At 31.4% G+C, this 16,515-nt stretch overlaps 1 protein-coding gene across 3 annotated transcripts in view; it reads right to left on the bottom strand.

The window, feature by feature from the left end:
- LOC135134908 (uncharacterized) overlaps positions 1–16,515 on the bottom strand; it is a 29,054-nt gene that overhangs the window by 8,709 nt on the left and 3,830 nt on the right. For all 3 annotated transcript variants that reach the window (XM_064063792.1, XM_064063790.1, XM_064063791.1), the window contains exons 2-8: positions 10,958–11,064; positions 1,100–1,252; positions 996–1,050; positions 870–943; positions 607–822; positions 421–554; positions 19–369 (exon numbers count right to left, since the gene is read on the bottom strand). In XM_064063792.1, coding sequence (XP_063919862.1) covers positions 19–369; positions 421–554; positions 607–822; positions 870–943; positions 996–1,050; positions 1,100–1,252; positions 10,958–11,064 — 1,090 coding nt within the window. The remainder of the gene's footprint in view (positions 1–18; positions 370–420; positions 555–606; positions 823–869; positions 944–995; positions 1,051–1,099; positions 1,253–10,957; positions 11,065–16,515) is intronic.

Here is a 16,515-nt window from a genome sequence, read left to right as displayed (position 1 = left end):
AACTAAGCATAAACTCACATGTAGTCGGTATATAATACTTGATACTTAGGCCTATCTAATCTAACTTTCTGTGAACCCACAACCTGGGAGACAACTTCATCGTCACTCAACGACGAGTACGGTTGTTCTCCACATTCGTAAATTTCCCACATAGTTACACCTAACGACCATATGTTAGCTTCTAAAGTTATTTTCTTCGGTTCTATTGTTGTGGAAGTATACGAAAGTGATTCTGGTGCACACCATCTTACGGAAACGCCAGGAGATCCCAAATAATAATCTTCTGGATACTGAAAAACTGCTAGGCCGTAGTCACCCAACTTTAAAGTTAGGTTGGAGGTAAGTTGGCAATTTCTTGCGGCTAAATCACTGAAAAAAGCATAGGTAAAAAAAGTTTAACGTCAAACACTGTTTATTTACGGATGAGTCAATCTATTTTCATGCAGGTGTTTCAAAGCTGAACTGAGTTGGCAACACCAAAGCAAAGGATGTTCAGTGGACAATAACGTTTCGGCTGTTGATTTATTTTTGCGCAAATAATTTTTGAGATCACCCTAAAACAACAATAGTTACATTCATTGTACAGAGTATTTCTTGATTCGTTACATAGGGACAATATTCTTGAAGTAACAAAAGTGGAATTGTATCTAAACATCTACCAAACAATGTCAGTATATTTGGATGGGCACCATGTCGATATATAGTGGCGTCGTGTAGAAATACAACTCTTTCCCTGCTTGATGCTGTCGCCTCTAAAATTCGAACCACCACAGGTGTCCATTTTTTATCACCCTCAATATCTTGTGCTGCACCTTCCACCACCTAAAGATTATATTAGAACAAATCTATAAGAATTCGATTCCACATACCCTCCCGAACCACCCTTTGCCGATTTCTTTGATATATTTAAGTTTAATTCGTGGAAAATCGGTTTCGGTACCATCTACAAATAACGATGTGATTCTGGTGATATAATCGCATACAAAGCTACTTACTGAACCATGAACTCACGTCGACATCACCAAAAACATAGTCTTCTTGAGTTCGCGTCTAAAAAATATGTATCAATTTAAATTGAAAGAAAAAATATTTAACATACAATTATCTGTTGATTGGCAAGAAACACGTTATTGTTTTGAAGGGGCGGGGATAATGGCGTGAATATCGTAAATTCGCCGTTGGCAACAGGGTTAATGTGGCCATGGTCCAAATTCGAAGCTGTTGATGCTACTACAGGGCTATCCCTGAACTCCTATAAGGAAATCGTAAGGTAACAGTTAGATGAAAAAAGAAAGTTTGCGTTTTTACGTAAAAATTAACAATCAAATCATTTCACCCGAAGAATGTCAATAATTTCGCCTTGAATCTAATGAAATTAAACAGAGTGTGGCAAGGTACAACTCTGAAAGAATAGTGATTACTTATAGCAACAATTATTTAATACTAATTATACGCCTTTCTCTAAAAATCAACGCATGTAAATGATGTTTTATTACGCAAACAAAAATAAACGATTCATGATTAACAATACATTAAATTGACCGTACAACAATCAGTGTTAAGTACTTTATGCGCATGAACTGATTACTTTAATAAATACAGATGACTAAAAAACCTCACACACGAATCAAAATCAAACTATATAAACAGCGTTGTATCTTTTTATACGTCGGATATTTTACTCGCAAATAATCTGAAAATCCACAAACCATAATTTATCTACCAAAACGATAATAAGTATAAACATGCACCACAAACTGTTACCTTTTCCTCATCCTATATTGCGGGCAGAAAAAGAAAGTAAATGTTAAAGTGAAGAAAGCATGAAGACTTCTTAATGAGAATAAATCCATAAAATTAATTAAAACAAATACAGCAGAAATATGAACATGGTATAACTGTTGTTAACTCGGTGTTGCAACTTAAATGCTAAATAACACAACTTCACCACTTTGACGTTTCTGTACATTAATGGAAAAGTTTGAAAACAACACCATTTATGACGACGAGAAATAAATTACTTATTCTGAGCTTACCCTTCAGTTTCTATTCGATAACCGTATTACTCCTTTTTGTCACTCCATTTTCGACATACATAATTCTATTCATCTTTATGAAAACGAAATATAAGGACAAATGATGAAACTCAACAACATTATAGTGGAAGGTGATCGATTCAAAAACTACTATAAAAATACCATACATACTTGTATCAACAGTAAATAAACTGGAATACCAAACGAATGTTTCATTAATCAACGACGGTGAAATTAATTCTTTAGTACCTAGTAACAAAAATGAATAATGATTCAAGGTTTGAACAGGTACACTTACCAAAACAAAATGTAAAAAATTATATTTTGTAGTAGAAAAGAAAAATCCATATAAAAATTAGCAAACAGTTATAAAGATACTCTCAACATCAACAATTAATTAATTACAGTAACATAAAAAAGCGTAATTTTAAGAATCCGTCACGACAACGGAGATTAAGTCATACGTAGGGTGTTTCATCCCAAATATTTTGCCAAAATTAATTCAAAATTGCTATACACACAGGAAAGAGATATACAAAAATTTGATCTAAGATCATTTAGACAGAACTTTCCTTGCGCCTGAAGCACCAAAGAAATCCTATTTTTGAATCAACTATGAAACTGATTTTGCGAAATTTATTTTTTTATTATATTTCAGTAAAATGAAAATGTGTACGTATTACTGAAGTACAGGCAAACAAGCATGATACGCGCATATTTCAAATTCATTTTTCTTAACAGAATTTTACGATCACCTCATCGACTTCTTAGTAGGTTTAAATATATCAGCTTAGATCGGTACAGATCAATAACAACAATACTCGATTCTCAAAATTTCACGAAAATAAGATAATTCGTTTTTTATTTAATCAATAATTAAACTCAATGCTTTAGTTTTTTCAGATATTCTACACACGTGTAGACGCATAATAAATCGCATGATTTAGATAACATTTTTCTAGTAAAATTTACCGTGCTTATATTCACCGTTTAAAGTGCAGATGTTCTCAGACTAATCGGATGTTAATTGGTAAAACCTTATATTCTTCCGATTTTTTTTTTTCAAAAATCTAGATGTCCAAGGTAAAACGTAAATGCATATTAATCACACGTAAAGAAAGATTATTTTATAAAATTTACGTAGGATTTACCTTGCGAAAGCTTGAAATGACGTCGTCAAATTGTTGATGGGGATAAGACAAATTATGTTTAGCACTTTACCATTTAAACGGTATTCCCAAAACATGACAATCGGTTCAGACGACACACAAACGAAAGCGGGAGATCTATTTTTTCAATTGTAGGAGTAGTGAAATTTCCCTAGCTTACGCGGGAAGTAAAACAAAAAATCTACGTTCGCAATAAAAACAAGAAAGTGAAGACAAAATCGATGGTAGTCGCATTTAAAAAATGTTAGTTGCTTGTGTGCATTTCTTTAATAATGTTATACTATTTTGTGTTTATAAATAGCTTTTGTTTAGTAGATTCCTTGTCTACTACCACATTATCTACTATACAAGTATGTAGTAGTTTTGAAAACCTTTTGACAGATCGAGAAGAAAACGAATAAGCATATTCATACATATATGTAGATATGTATGTTTACCGTACTCTTAATATTTCGCTGACTGTACAATAAGTACCTCATTTTTTTGAGGATCGACATAAAGTGATTAAACTTTTTTTTAATTTATACCCTATGTCTACGTTTTTAGTTTAAAAAATCACAGTGATAAGAAAAAATTGCGATTAATATATCATCTTGTATACATATTGTTACTTTAACCGGTACTTTTTCTGTCATGTGAAACAATGGCACTTTTTTTTAATAAAACATTGCCAGGTTTGTGTTACTTGAAAAAAAGCAAATGTGTAAAATACAGAGTATTTTATCAAAAAAAACAGAGCCAAGCGACCTTCTATATTCCATACAAAGTAATTAATAAATTATAATGAATTATTTTTTAAATACTTGACGGCGATTTCTTTTTACATAAAAATTCCAAAGAATGGACTTCAAAAGTACTGATTTAATGATTATTTTTGCCACCTATTCCTGTTTGTAATGTTATTTAAGATAAACAAGCCTTTACTTCTGTTGTTGATGTAAATACAAGTGTAATAACAAAAATCGGAATGTGTAGTAATTATCATAACTATGTCATCAGTTCGTTAAAACTCAATAATGCAATATGAATATCCTCTAAAAATTAAATACTTAAAAACTTTAATCACCCGCGTGACATTAAGAATATGGAAAAAAATGCCAAGGAAAACTGTTTTCCGCCTATAATAACCACTGACTTTTAAAAGTGTTAATGGTTGTAACTTGACATTTGTGTAGAATTATTTTCTGTTGCAAGTGTATTTAAAATATTTCATTAACAGAATTCAAAACAATATTTAAACGTTAATTAACAGTGGACAGATCCAAAAGCAAATTGAAAAATGGCATTCATCTTTCTGAATTATTGGCACGGAACTTCTAAAACGGGAAAAAATTCAAAGCACTGTGTATCTGCTGAGGTGATCAATGTAAATCACAATACATATAAATTACAATGACTGGAAATTGTGCCGTAAAAACCCAAACCAATACAAATTTAATTGGTCATAAACTTTCCTAATCTGTAAAAAATAAAATACTGCAATATAGATAGCCATGTTAGCTACACAATGCACAAAAATGCGACACAAATAACCAAACTAAAATGTAACAATAAATTAGCCAACGAAAATAAATATTTCGTTCTGCCTTATTTTCTCATTATATTATTGCCCAACATTTTAACTTATCTGAACTCGGACGTCCTTTTATCTTTTCTGCGCTACTATTTAATAATGAATTCGCCATCACGCACGTTGTTACAAATTGAAGGAAAGAACACGCCCGTCGCATCAATTTTACTTAAAGTTTGACAACATTGAAAGAAATAACAACTGACAAGGATGGCATTTACTCAATAAGATAGGAACTTTGGATTACGAAGCTTGTAAATTATGCAATACGAACCTGATAAAAACCGTTTTCTCTGCGTTTTTATTTACATTAAATTGTAACTTCCGTGTTACCTATTACAGCATTATTTAAACAGTTACGATAAGAAATTACGCCGTTTCATACAAAAATTATAAGATGCTATTCACAGATAAAAAACGATGCGTAACACGAATTGAGGTTTCACACACAACACACGCAGACAATAACATTGTTATTTATTACTTTGCTTTTACCACTAAACATCTTGAAATTTTCGCCAGGACGATTTTAAATTTATAAGGTCAAAAATGATCAAACGTTACATTTCGAGAGTATTTATTATTGATGGAGAGTATTTATTTTATCACATTCTTTTGCAAATGACGCGTAATACACAACTCTGAAATTTCCTCATGGAATCATGGTGGTGTCTAATTATAATTAATTTAATAATTATTCATCGATATGAAATTTTTGATAGAATTTTACGTTACCACTAAACTAATAATAACCATAGTTAAAATATAAAATCAATTAAAAGGAGTTTTAAATTTAACCCACCATAAAAATAATCAAACGGACGGACCTTAACAAGATGATGTGGGACATTGAATACAGATTTTAAACTAATCAGGTGTGGAACATTACACAGCTTATTAACTTACTGAAATTTTTATACCTAGATGCAAAAAATTAACGTTTTTTGTTATGACTAACTGAAAACTAAACAATATATTCAGATTTATTAAATTGTAAGGGTTACTTTAATTTTATAATTATAATTTTTCAAAGAAGCTGAATTTGTTCGACTGTATTTCAGGTGTATGGACCAATTTTTGTGTTATGAAATTCTCATTATTGAGTTAAAAAGAATCGACAAGTCATTAAACAAGCAGAAACAATCGCAAATTGCAAATTCTGTTCTGAGTTTATGGTTTCTTAGAATAATGCATTTAAATTAATGCAAAATCGAGTCTTCGATAGCTAGCAAGGGAGCCGTTAACGATCCACTGTTTTCTTTGATATTTCGATGTATATGGTTATTATGATGACACCTTATTTAGAATTGCTTACACAGAATGACTCAAAAAACTAATGAAAGAGGTAATTTATTTTACTGATTAAATCAACAATGGCTCACCCAATTTTCCAGAAAATTAGGGAATAAAGCACTGTTATTCTTAGTATTACACTGCACCTATCCAAATTGATATACGTGTCCTTGCTAGAATGCTGATGACGTCATCACAAAATTTTGTAATTGGAAAATTTGAAGCATGTGAATACTTTACCTACCTTTATTTTACTATACACGTATACATATATTTATTTTAACTTATAGGGATTATTATTGTATCTTATAAATGTTCCAAAAAGTTGGATAAGTTGTTCTGTACTTCAGGAGTCACCTAAGAGTTTTTTTTGGGAGAATTTTTTTGAAGACATCAATTTAATTTCTCCAAAATTTTTAGGACAGAATAACAATGTTAAATTATACTAATCTAGTGCTCCCGTGATCCCTTTTATTTTTTTTTGTATTTAATTAGTTACTATTTTTTATTTGCCTAGTATTAATTTCATGTTTTCTCGACGTTTCATAGGACCTTAAATATGAGACAATAGTTCCCGGTTTTCATGTGTTTTTTGAGATTTTACAGTTATTTAAAACAGTGAATTTGTTTAATTGTGCTTCAGGGGGCGGAAGTTCTGTCTAAATAACTTATTTAATAATGTACATACAACTTATAGAGGTTAACAAAAACAGATGTATTTATCCAAGTTATTTGTTAGTAATAATGAAAAATAAATTACAATTAATGTAGAAAACATAATTAAGATAAAATAGTGTTTCACCTAAGATCCAAAAAATTTTATATTATTATATACTAAACACTCACGAATATTGTAGTATTATTAAAATAATGGATAATAATAATTAATAATGATAATAATTGTTTTGGGATTAAATTTTTGTAAAAACTTCAATTTAAAAATGTGGGTTGCAAAATCATACAATTAATTTTTTTGAAGTTCGCGCAATAATGAAGTTAACTGATTTTTGGAAAATTTGTGAATATATTTATGCATTAAATTAATGTCAGTGTTTATCAAAGGAAATATTCCAAAGATGTACCGGCCTTGAAAATGTGGACACCCAACCGTATCACATTATAAAATCCCATGTTTTTGTTGATGACGTATTTTAAGCGTACTTTTATTTGTCATATTTTAAAATTAAATTTATTTTGATTATTGTAATTTCCAAAATCCTGTTTCGATTGTTGCTCCAATCCTAAATATTTCAACAATTTCCTCACAAAAAATTTCAAGATTGTTTGGTATTTATTTTTCAAAATCAGCGTTTACATATACAATATTTCATTAATTATATTTAGGTCATCCTAAATCATAAATATATATAGAATCTAGTGAGAAAAAGACGACTATTCTAAAAAGATTTTTCCTAATAAATACGGTAGGTACGGTATTATTTCCTTAAATAAAGAGGTGTTTCAAATTTGGGCAGTTTTTAAACACGAAATTAGACAAGTAAGTAAGAACCGTAACTACTTTTGCTTTTTATTCTGCTATTTCAACTTTACAACGGATTTAGTAAAAGTTTGAGTGATATGCAGGATTATAAAATTGCTTTTCATTTTTATGATTTATTATTCATAAAAATATCCGAATACCACTCTTTTCAAGTGCAATATTTTCCAAGTATATTTGGTTTTTCACTGTAGGTTAGCTGATGAATGAATTTAAATATTTAAATACGTCAAAGACTACACAATGTCTAGAATACGCGCGAGTTCATTGCAGAATAAACAAATGTCTCTCGAACCTTTCCACTGAAGAATTGTAGAACAATCTCAATTCATTTATTTAAACTACTGTATCAGAAACTAACTAAAACTGCACCTGGAGTGAATATCTACTATAAACTTTTTTTATTCACCTTGAAGCCACATGAACTCCTAACACGATTCAGAAGTTCAAGACATCGATCTCAATAATCCGAGACCTTTCCTTTAATGATAAATTGTAGCAACTTGATTTTGTAATTTTTTTATACAATTACTAGTGCATTACCCTTCGAAAAAGTGCCGCCGTCTTCATTTAATACAATGTCTGACATGTAATAGTGGTATCTTGTAGTGAATCGTCCAACCGGATGAAGACTTCCCGTTTTAAACTCGACCAACAAACACGACATCAATGATAAAGAATCCGACGAGGAACACGTATTTTGTTTAAACTGGTCAGGATTTCCACACGAGATACCATACGAAGAAATCGTTAACTTGCAATATACCATAAATCTACGGTTTTTCTAGTTACTGGAAGTAACTGTACGTATGTACATATGTCTATTACTCTTTTAGAAGAAGTAAGCTCAGTATTTTTTTTTTTTTTTGGAAATGGTCAGCAATCAGAAGTATCGTTTATTTAAATGTTAGATTTGTTGGGCGTATTGATTGTATAATCATTTAGACGTTTTTTTTGTATCTTTTAGCTACTTAGCTGCCTCCAAGAACTTAGAACATTCGATAATAACGTGCCCTCATTCATTCCGTCAAAGTGGTGCTGTTGTATTTTTTTCTTTTTAATAAGCGAGTAAACTAGATACAACTTGAAACGTAAGACACGCTAGTGAGAGCGATTCGGTTAGCATTTTATATGATACGTGGATATTGCTCAAACCGCAACAAAAGTTTTGATCGACTTACAAAGGTTAACATAATTATTTGTCTTCGAAGGTATATACATTTAAAAGAATATTTCATTACAAAATTAATTTTTTACAATACGAAACATGCAGAACCAATACCGCCAAAAGTTATTTTACCATCCATTTAGCCTTGTGTTGCGCGCGCATTTACGTCAGTTATTTGCACTTTTACATCACTAAAATTTACCTACCAGCAATCTTTTAACATAACAGTTCAAATTTAATTTGAATCACCCTCTGTTGATTTCCGTTCTCATATCTAATTTCTTGCTATTTTTGTCGCGAACGTTTCAAATGAAACAATCATCCAAGTCAAATAACTGTGAATTTTTGAAACAGTGCTTTGCCAAACAAAACAATATTGCCAAAATGTTGACAATATGCGAGCGTAAACGATAAGGCTAAATGAAATTAGGTGATTTCCAGTTAACCTCTAAAATAGTTCTGGGTAACTTCAATGTTCCATTTATTTAAAAAAAATAATTTGAGCCGGAGCTAATTATAATAGCTCCGGCTCAAATTATGACTTCATTTTTTTTTTTTGTAGACCTGTGTTATTAAAAAAAAGTAGTAACACTTCAACGCCATCAATTTAGTGTCACTTGAGAAAAGTGATGCCCAGTCATTAGTGATGGTAGCTGTTGAATTGCATTGTCAGTGATAATTTCAATTTTGTTTTTGTTAAGAAACTTATATTTTCAAATGTGCTGTGACATACTGTCCTGCTAATGATAATTTAATAATGCACAAGTTTAGTGAATTTTTAGTTCTACAGAAATCCCACAGCTGTAATGAATATCTGACAAAACATGATCAGTGTTCGTATTTTACTTCACTAATTAAATCAGGAGAAATATGAATATTCAAACCTATGGTCACTTCTAAAATACAGTATGATGCAACACCTTTAGTAGGGGAATTATTATTCATTGTCCCGCTACTCGCCTGACCTGTCTGAGAATGAGAAAATTTTGAGTGTTGTTAATTTATGATCGTCAAATTAACGATGCAGGTGGAATTAACAATTACGGTTTTAATACGATACAAAATAGCTTTGGCATCCGCTCGTTCTCATAAAAAGCTCTTACATGAACAATACAAAAACCTGTGTATTTCCGATTCTGCCTTATCAAATTTAAGAGGGTGACAAAATAATGTAATTAACCACCCGTGATTTCTTCTTTGAGTTCAATGATGCAATTCATTTCAATTGATACTGTTGCCCTTCAGATTTTTAATTGTCACACTAGTATCATTTTAAAGGCAAAAACGAAAACGAGACATTTTCTTTGTATTTAGATCTTTGTAATTTTTCAGTTTCTTTCATAAAATTATTTTTGTGTTATTCAGAAAAATGTCTTGTTAAATTCTGATAGTTTGATATACAATACAACCTAAACAAGGAAGTGAAAAAAATGTGTCTTTCTTTAAAAGTAAATTGGGTTCTTTGCAATAAATAAATCAGTATTTTCGAGAAAAGATTTCTTTACCAAAATCATTTTTCGGCGATATATAATTGTTTGAAGAGACTAATGACCATGTTTACCTTATTGGAATTCAGTCTGACCTGAGATTTGTTTTTTAAGCTTTAGTATCATACAGTAGAATGAAATAAGCTCTCAAAAGAAGGGTCACTCAATTATCCATATCACTTGAAAATTATTACCTGTCAGTTTTGACATTTCAAGGTCCCAACGCGTCACTATGATGTCAATCAGCATCATCTGATTACTCATCCATACGTTTTAAATTTCAAAGCTATCATAGAAGGTCCTAGTTTTATTTCAAAATTCGAAAATAGCGTATCGCAAATTATAATCATTTTATATTGTACATCTAAAATAGTTTTCTGAAGCATAACAAAACAATTTCTTAATAACCAACGGGAAAAAATAATTTCCACAATCGAACCACTGGGCGTATTACACAGATGGAAATAACAGACACAAATGCACAAATTTAAGCAATGAGTAGGTGTATTTAAAAGTATTCATTTATTGTTACTAAACTAGGTATCACTGCCAAACAGGTTCAATTTCCATAGACTGCGTCTTCCTTTATAAGTGTTAACGTATGAATCACTTATGAAGTCGACCTTTAACAAATATGGTTTGAAAGTAATGGTCTGAACCGCATGACAATTTTGGACGTAATACATATTATGTATCGAAGAAAACATTATAATGAATATGACAAACGTATAAATACCTTGAATCCGTTTCGTCGTTGACAACATAAACACCCGGCTAAGAAAACCACGCTGCAAACTGTTAACAGTAGTGCGACTAACCCCGTCAACAATTGAGTGTGAGAATCTGAAACAGAAAGAAGTTTTTAAAAAAATTATACATCGACAATTACAACCACTCTTATATTACGTGATTTTTGTAATTTCTGGTCTAGTTTTTGCTGCCCATTACGTCACCGAATGACGTAGGTCGTATCTTAGACCATGCAACTTCTGTTATGACAACCTCGCGTGTTAACTTAACCTAAATTGTGCTTTGTTTTCATTTTTGTAAGTCAAGTTACGACCTACTTTTCGACCGAATTTGTTTTGTCTAGGGTGACTAGATCAGAAATTTAAAAAATCCCCCGGTATAAATATTAAAATTCCAAAGTCGAAACTTTCATTTAAAAATATTGCATTATTTGACCAATGTAAAACCGCGCAGTATTAGCTAGATGGTTAAAAATAAATATTAAATATTATAGACTTCCTATTTTTGTTGAAAATTTCAAATTAGGGGCAGAACAGAAAAAAATACTTATAAAATCAACAATAAAATAAAACAGAGGCACTTTTGCAAAATAAACTGCATCAAAAAGTAACTACACAAAATCATAGATTTGATTCGATGGCTCGCTAATATGCAAACAAGGTGTTTCATCTCAACTAACTGCTTACAATTCGTTTAAGATTTATATAAGAATTATACGGCAAGAACTAGAAACAAAATGTGAATGATCTCTTTCCAAGATTTTGTTTCTTAATTGGCAGTAAAAAAAAATCAAAAATTTATAAATAGCTTTTTTTTTATTTCTTTTATTTAAAAAGATCCTCATTTTTGCAGCTTTAAAAAACACGATAAAAGACAGTCATGCATTTTTGAAAGTTTGTCTTTGGTGCTGCATTTTAAAGCCAAATTTTCAAAGTTACCGTAGTGAGACAAGACGAAAATTCTATCAAAGATAAATCTTCTTTTAATGCATTTTATCCATAACGGTCTTGATCCTGTTTTTTATTGCTCACTCGATACCATATGATCGAAAAAAACTGCCGATATCTCCAAGATCTGGTGAAGGCAGATTACGCATTTTCTGTGATTCGACAAATTTTTTTTCTGACGTAATCTCATTTAGTAATACATTTAAATTATTTTCAAATAAACAGGGCGTTCCGTTTGAAAGTTACACACCCTAGTTGCATGTTTTTAACACCCCATATATTTTTAAAAGATTTATATTCCTTATTAAAAAAATTGGTCGAAGGCTATTTCGACAGAACTTTCCTCGCCCTTGAAGTATAATCCGACAAATCCAGCTCTTTAAAAAATTATAAAATTTGATTTTACGATTTTCGTTTTGTGAGTACTCTGTAAAGTAAAAACCAGCGGCATAAATAACACCCCCGCAGCCCCTGCGCCGTACGGACAATGTAAAATTTATTTAAAGCATATAACTGACGGGATAAAATATCCTTCAGCACTAGGTAATAGGAATCTGAGGCTCAGGTGTTTATTTATGTTTATACATCGAAAGAATGACAGGGAAAAATTAGTTCGATTTGAATGATTTTGCATGTACTATAAATAAGTCGTTTTGGCCCTTTCCTGCGTGTAAAATCGGCGACACTTTTCTAAGTAATTCTAATCAACAGAGACGAAGTAGCCTGTATATTTTTTCACATCAAATGAAGGTGTCAAATAGTCTAAATGTATCTAAGTTGCAATAAAAATAATGGGTTTATTAAAGAAATCAACTTGTTTATTCGTTCACTTAGTTTATTGTTGCTATCAGTATTTTTTTTAATCTGAACGGTTTCAATCCTATTGAAATAGAATATTTTACTTGATTCTGATATTTTTAGGATATCCCTATAACCCACGTTCACATTTGGAACTCATTACATATTTGTAAAGTATAATGCATCTGATAACAAACAATTACCAACGCAAACTGTACTTTATCTGACCGTTTTGCAGAAAAAAGGAAATGTGTATGCGGGTATCACGGAAAGACAGATAGTAAACACGTGCTGTAATAAGCTGCTTCTTTTGCTTTAATGTGTCTCATAATTTTACTTTCCGAATAAAAGACCTAAAGTACTACGGTCATTTTGACAAATGTGGAATTTTGTGTTTTCTCAACTTTTTACAACTTTTAAAGCACTAAAATGTTAGTTTTCAATTTCTGCATGTATTGTCTGTCTGTCACTCTATTAATGATTTTATTAGATTTCAGAAACTACTTACTACAATGATTTTTGCCAAATGCTAAACTGAATTTGTCTGCTCATTTATATCAAAAATTCTAATAAACTAACAAATGTATTAATAATACATTCCATTCTGTACATTTGCAGTGAAATATTACTTTGCAAAATTTTAAGTTTTTCGAGAAGATAAACAGATTACCATACTCACGTAACCTTAAAGGGTGCACAAAATTTCAAAGCAATAATTTTTGTAGTATCTCAGAAACTCGTAAAATTCTGTTGTACAACTTTGATTTTTTTTTTCCAAAAACCTACATACGCAAGGTTAAAAATACGGGAAGATTAATTAATTAATTAATTACAGGTATAAAAGTAGATGTATTATTTTGCACATTTTACATGGAATTTACTTGGCATAGCTTTGAGATGACATCAAATTTTTGCTGAAGATGAGCTTTCATTAGCAATTTACTACCTAAGCGGTAATCTCAAAGTACAATCTGTCGTAGTTCCGAAAATCACTAATCTACTAAAATTGCCAACAAACGGTGGGCAGAGAACGGAAACGCATTCTTTCATATTCTTGGAGCTATGAAATATCAAGGAAAACATAAAATTAGCCATTTGCCAAAGTCCTCTCACACCAGTTTACTAGCTTACGCTCGGAAAATCACAGCACCAATTTCTACTCCAAAAATACAATAATGCACGCGGTCAAAAGTTAAATTTATAAACAAATATTAATATATACATATATTTGAAATGTGAAATGATAAAATACAATTTTCTACAAGTTAAAGTAAATTACCACCGAGACGAAAGTACGTATTCTATTCCCTTACTAGCCTGCAGTTTTTAAAACAGTCGGGGATTTCGGTATATCTGAAAAACACAATCCAAATTTCATATTCTGGCCATATTAAGAGATACCAGATTAAAAAAATAATAATAATAACTTTAAAGTGCACAAACTTCCCTCTTGAAAACACGTACCTATTCAATTGATCTTGTATTCTGTTTTAACAGTTATCAAAATTAAAAAAAAAAACACACAATTCTGTTCTGAATGAATAAATACAACTTTAGATTTCAGTTTTGGGGAAAAATAGAGTTGCAGCAAAATTGAAAAAAAAGTCTAATAAGATTATTTAGATAGACCTTCCCTTTTTCTTCAAAAAGTGATAAAATTTAATTTTGCGATTTTTTTTGATAACTCCTATAGCTAAAATAAAGATATGTGTGGAATGTTAAAGTCGAGTTAAAGTACAGGTCAAGAAGCACGATATGAAGTGAGTTTTTAATTAACAAAATTTTGTGATAACAACATGAACATTTCAAGATCGACACGTATATCAATGTGAACAGGTGCAGTGTACTGTATTCACAAATTTTCCAAAAAATGGGGTGAACCGTTGTTACATTTCCGGAAGCGGCCACTGACCCTTTTGAGTATCTTTACCTGGTTTTGTAAATAGCACTGTAATTTTAGTATAGTGAACCAAGAGCTATAACTGCCCATTCACAATGGACATAAGGCATAACAAGTACATAAAGCTTACATAAATACATAAAGTTGAAACGATGGAAAACGTATACCCCTGTTCACAGTGGACCAACGTAATTCTTATGCTTATGAACGTTTTATGTAATCCTTGTGTGCGTACACAAAGTTGAAATAAGTTCAACTTTGTGCACGAATTATGTCAAAATTATGTTAAAATCTAGGGACTTTTGAATGCTGCTATTGAATTCCCTTTGACAGTTGGCACTTGGCACTTTACACCTTTAATTATATTATATATATTATAATCAAAGTTTCTAAATGCGAGTCTGTTCTGTACTGCTAGTTGTCAAGTTCGAATATCGTACGAAATTGTAGGTTAGATATTTTGATTGACTCAGTTTGAGGTTAGCCGTTTCTATGTTTAGCCGGGAGTCATTCCGTTCTGCGTTTGCGCAGTTTAACAATTCTTACAGAGTTCACTCTGTCCACTGTGAACGTAGATAAGCATAAGCCAGACACAAACCAAAAACATAAATTATGTTATGCGCTCGTTCTTATGTCTTATGTCCATTGTGAATGGGCAGTAAGGTTATATGGCCATCATAAAAGTAGTTGACCGCAAATAAATACCCCCTTTGTGTGGTTCGCACTAAGTTTACCGGTTGTCAATAAATCATCTTCTAAACATTTCTTGCTCATATTTAACAGGGCCGGCTTTCAAAGCGAGTAGTTATTTCGAAACCCTCAGCGGCTGCAGGTAGTAAAGAAATAGTGGAGTGGTGGATTTTCATATTTAGTGAAAGCCGCCCCTGAACGAAACCACAAGAGCCGGTCGAGCTGCAGTGGACACGTTATTTACGACCCTAAACCTTTTCTATTGTAAACAACTTAACTTCGACACAATGGGATGATTTTATAATGGCCATATAACCTTATAACTCTTGGTTCACTATACTTCTGTAACCGTCCTACATTAAACATCAAAACCGAACGCTGTCCATTATTTCAATTATAACAAACAAAGGTCCTTCGAGCAATATCAAGGTACAATTCGGAAGACCATACATGGTCGTATCAACTGGATTACAAAAAAACGTTGGTACTACGATTCGGATTGTACGAAACATTGGCACTTCAAGCCGGAACATTGGTCCTTCGAACCGGAACATTGGTCCTTCGAGCCGGATCAACCGTAGCTTCATATCACGTTTCTAAAGAAGAACCTTACTATTAAACGAATTAAGCTAATAATAAAAATCAAGGTGGATTCATAAACCACAAGGGTAGGAGTATATTATTTTATCAAATTGAAATAATATTTACTATGCAAAATTTTGAGGTGACGCCATCAAATCGTTGGTGGGGATAATTAAACAGACAACAAACAAAGTGAACTCTAGGGGTCATGAAACGTCGAGAAAACATGAAACTGACAAGTCGCCTGATGGACTTGATTACGATACTTCCTTAGCTTCCTTATATTCGAGAAGTAAAAACACTGAATTTTGTAATTTGGGATTAGATTCTTATTGAATCAATGCATCTGTATATAACATAAAAAAAAATCAGTTAAAAGAACGCACTGCATCCAGTTTCGAAATACATTGAAATTAGTAGATTCCGCTGGGAGTTGTTTTTGTTCAAACATTTAAAAATTGATTTTTTTTTGTAGAAAGATGGTGGACATTTGTACGATCGTAAACGCATATGTACTCAAATGTAGTTAAAAACAGTATTGATCATATTAATTCTTCAACACATTTAACCTATTTACTAGGTGCTACAAGTAAATATTATACAAACGTACAGAAAGAGACGGTGAAA

Source organism: Zophobas morio, unplaced genomic scaffold (genome assembly GCF_036711695.1).
Source record: "Zophobas morio isolate AGI-343-1 ecotype UQ-CSIRO unplaced genomic scaffold, CSIRO_AGI_Zmor_V1 ptg000024l, whole genome shotgun sequence".
NCBI lineage: Eukaryota > Metazoa > Arthropoda > Insecta > Coleoptera > Tenebrionidae > Zophobas > Zophobas morio.
Note: the sequence above shows the minus strand (reverse complement) of the source record. Positions and strands in the feature narration are given on the sequence as shown.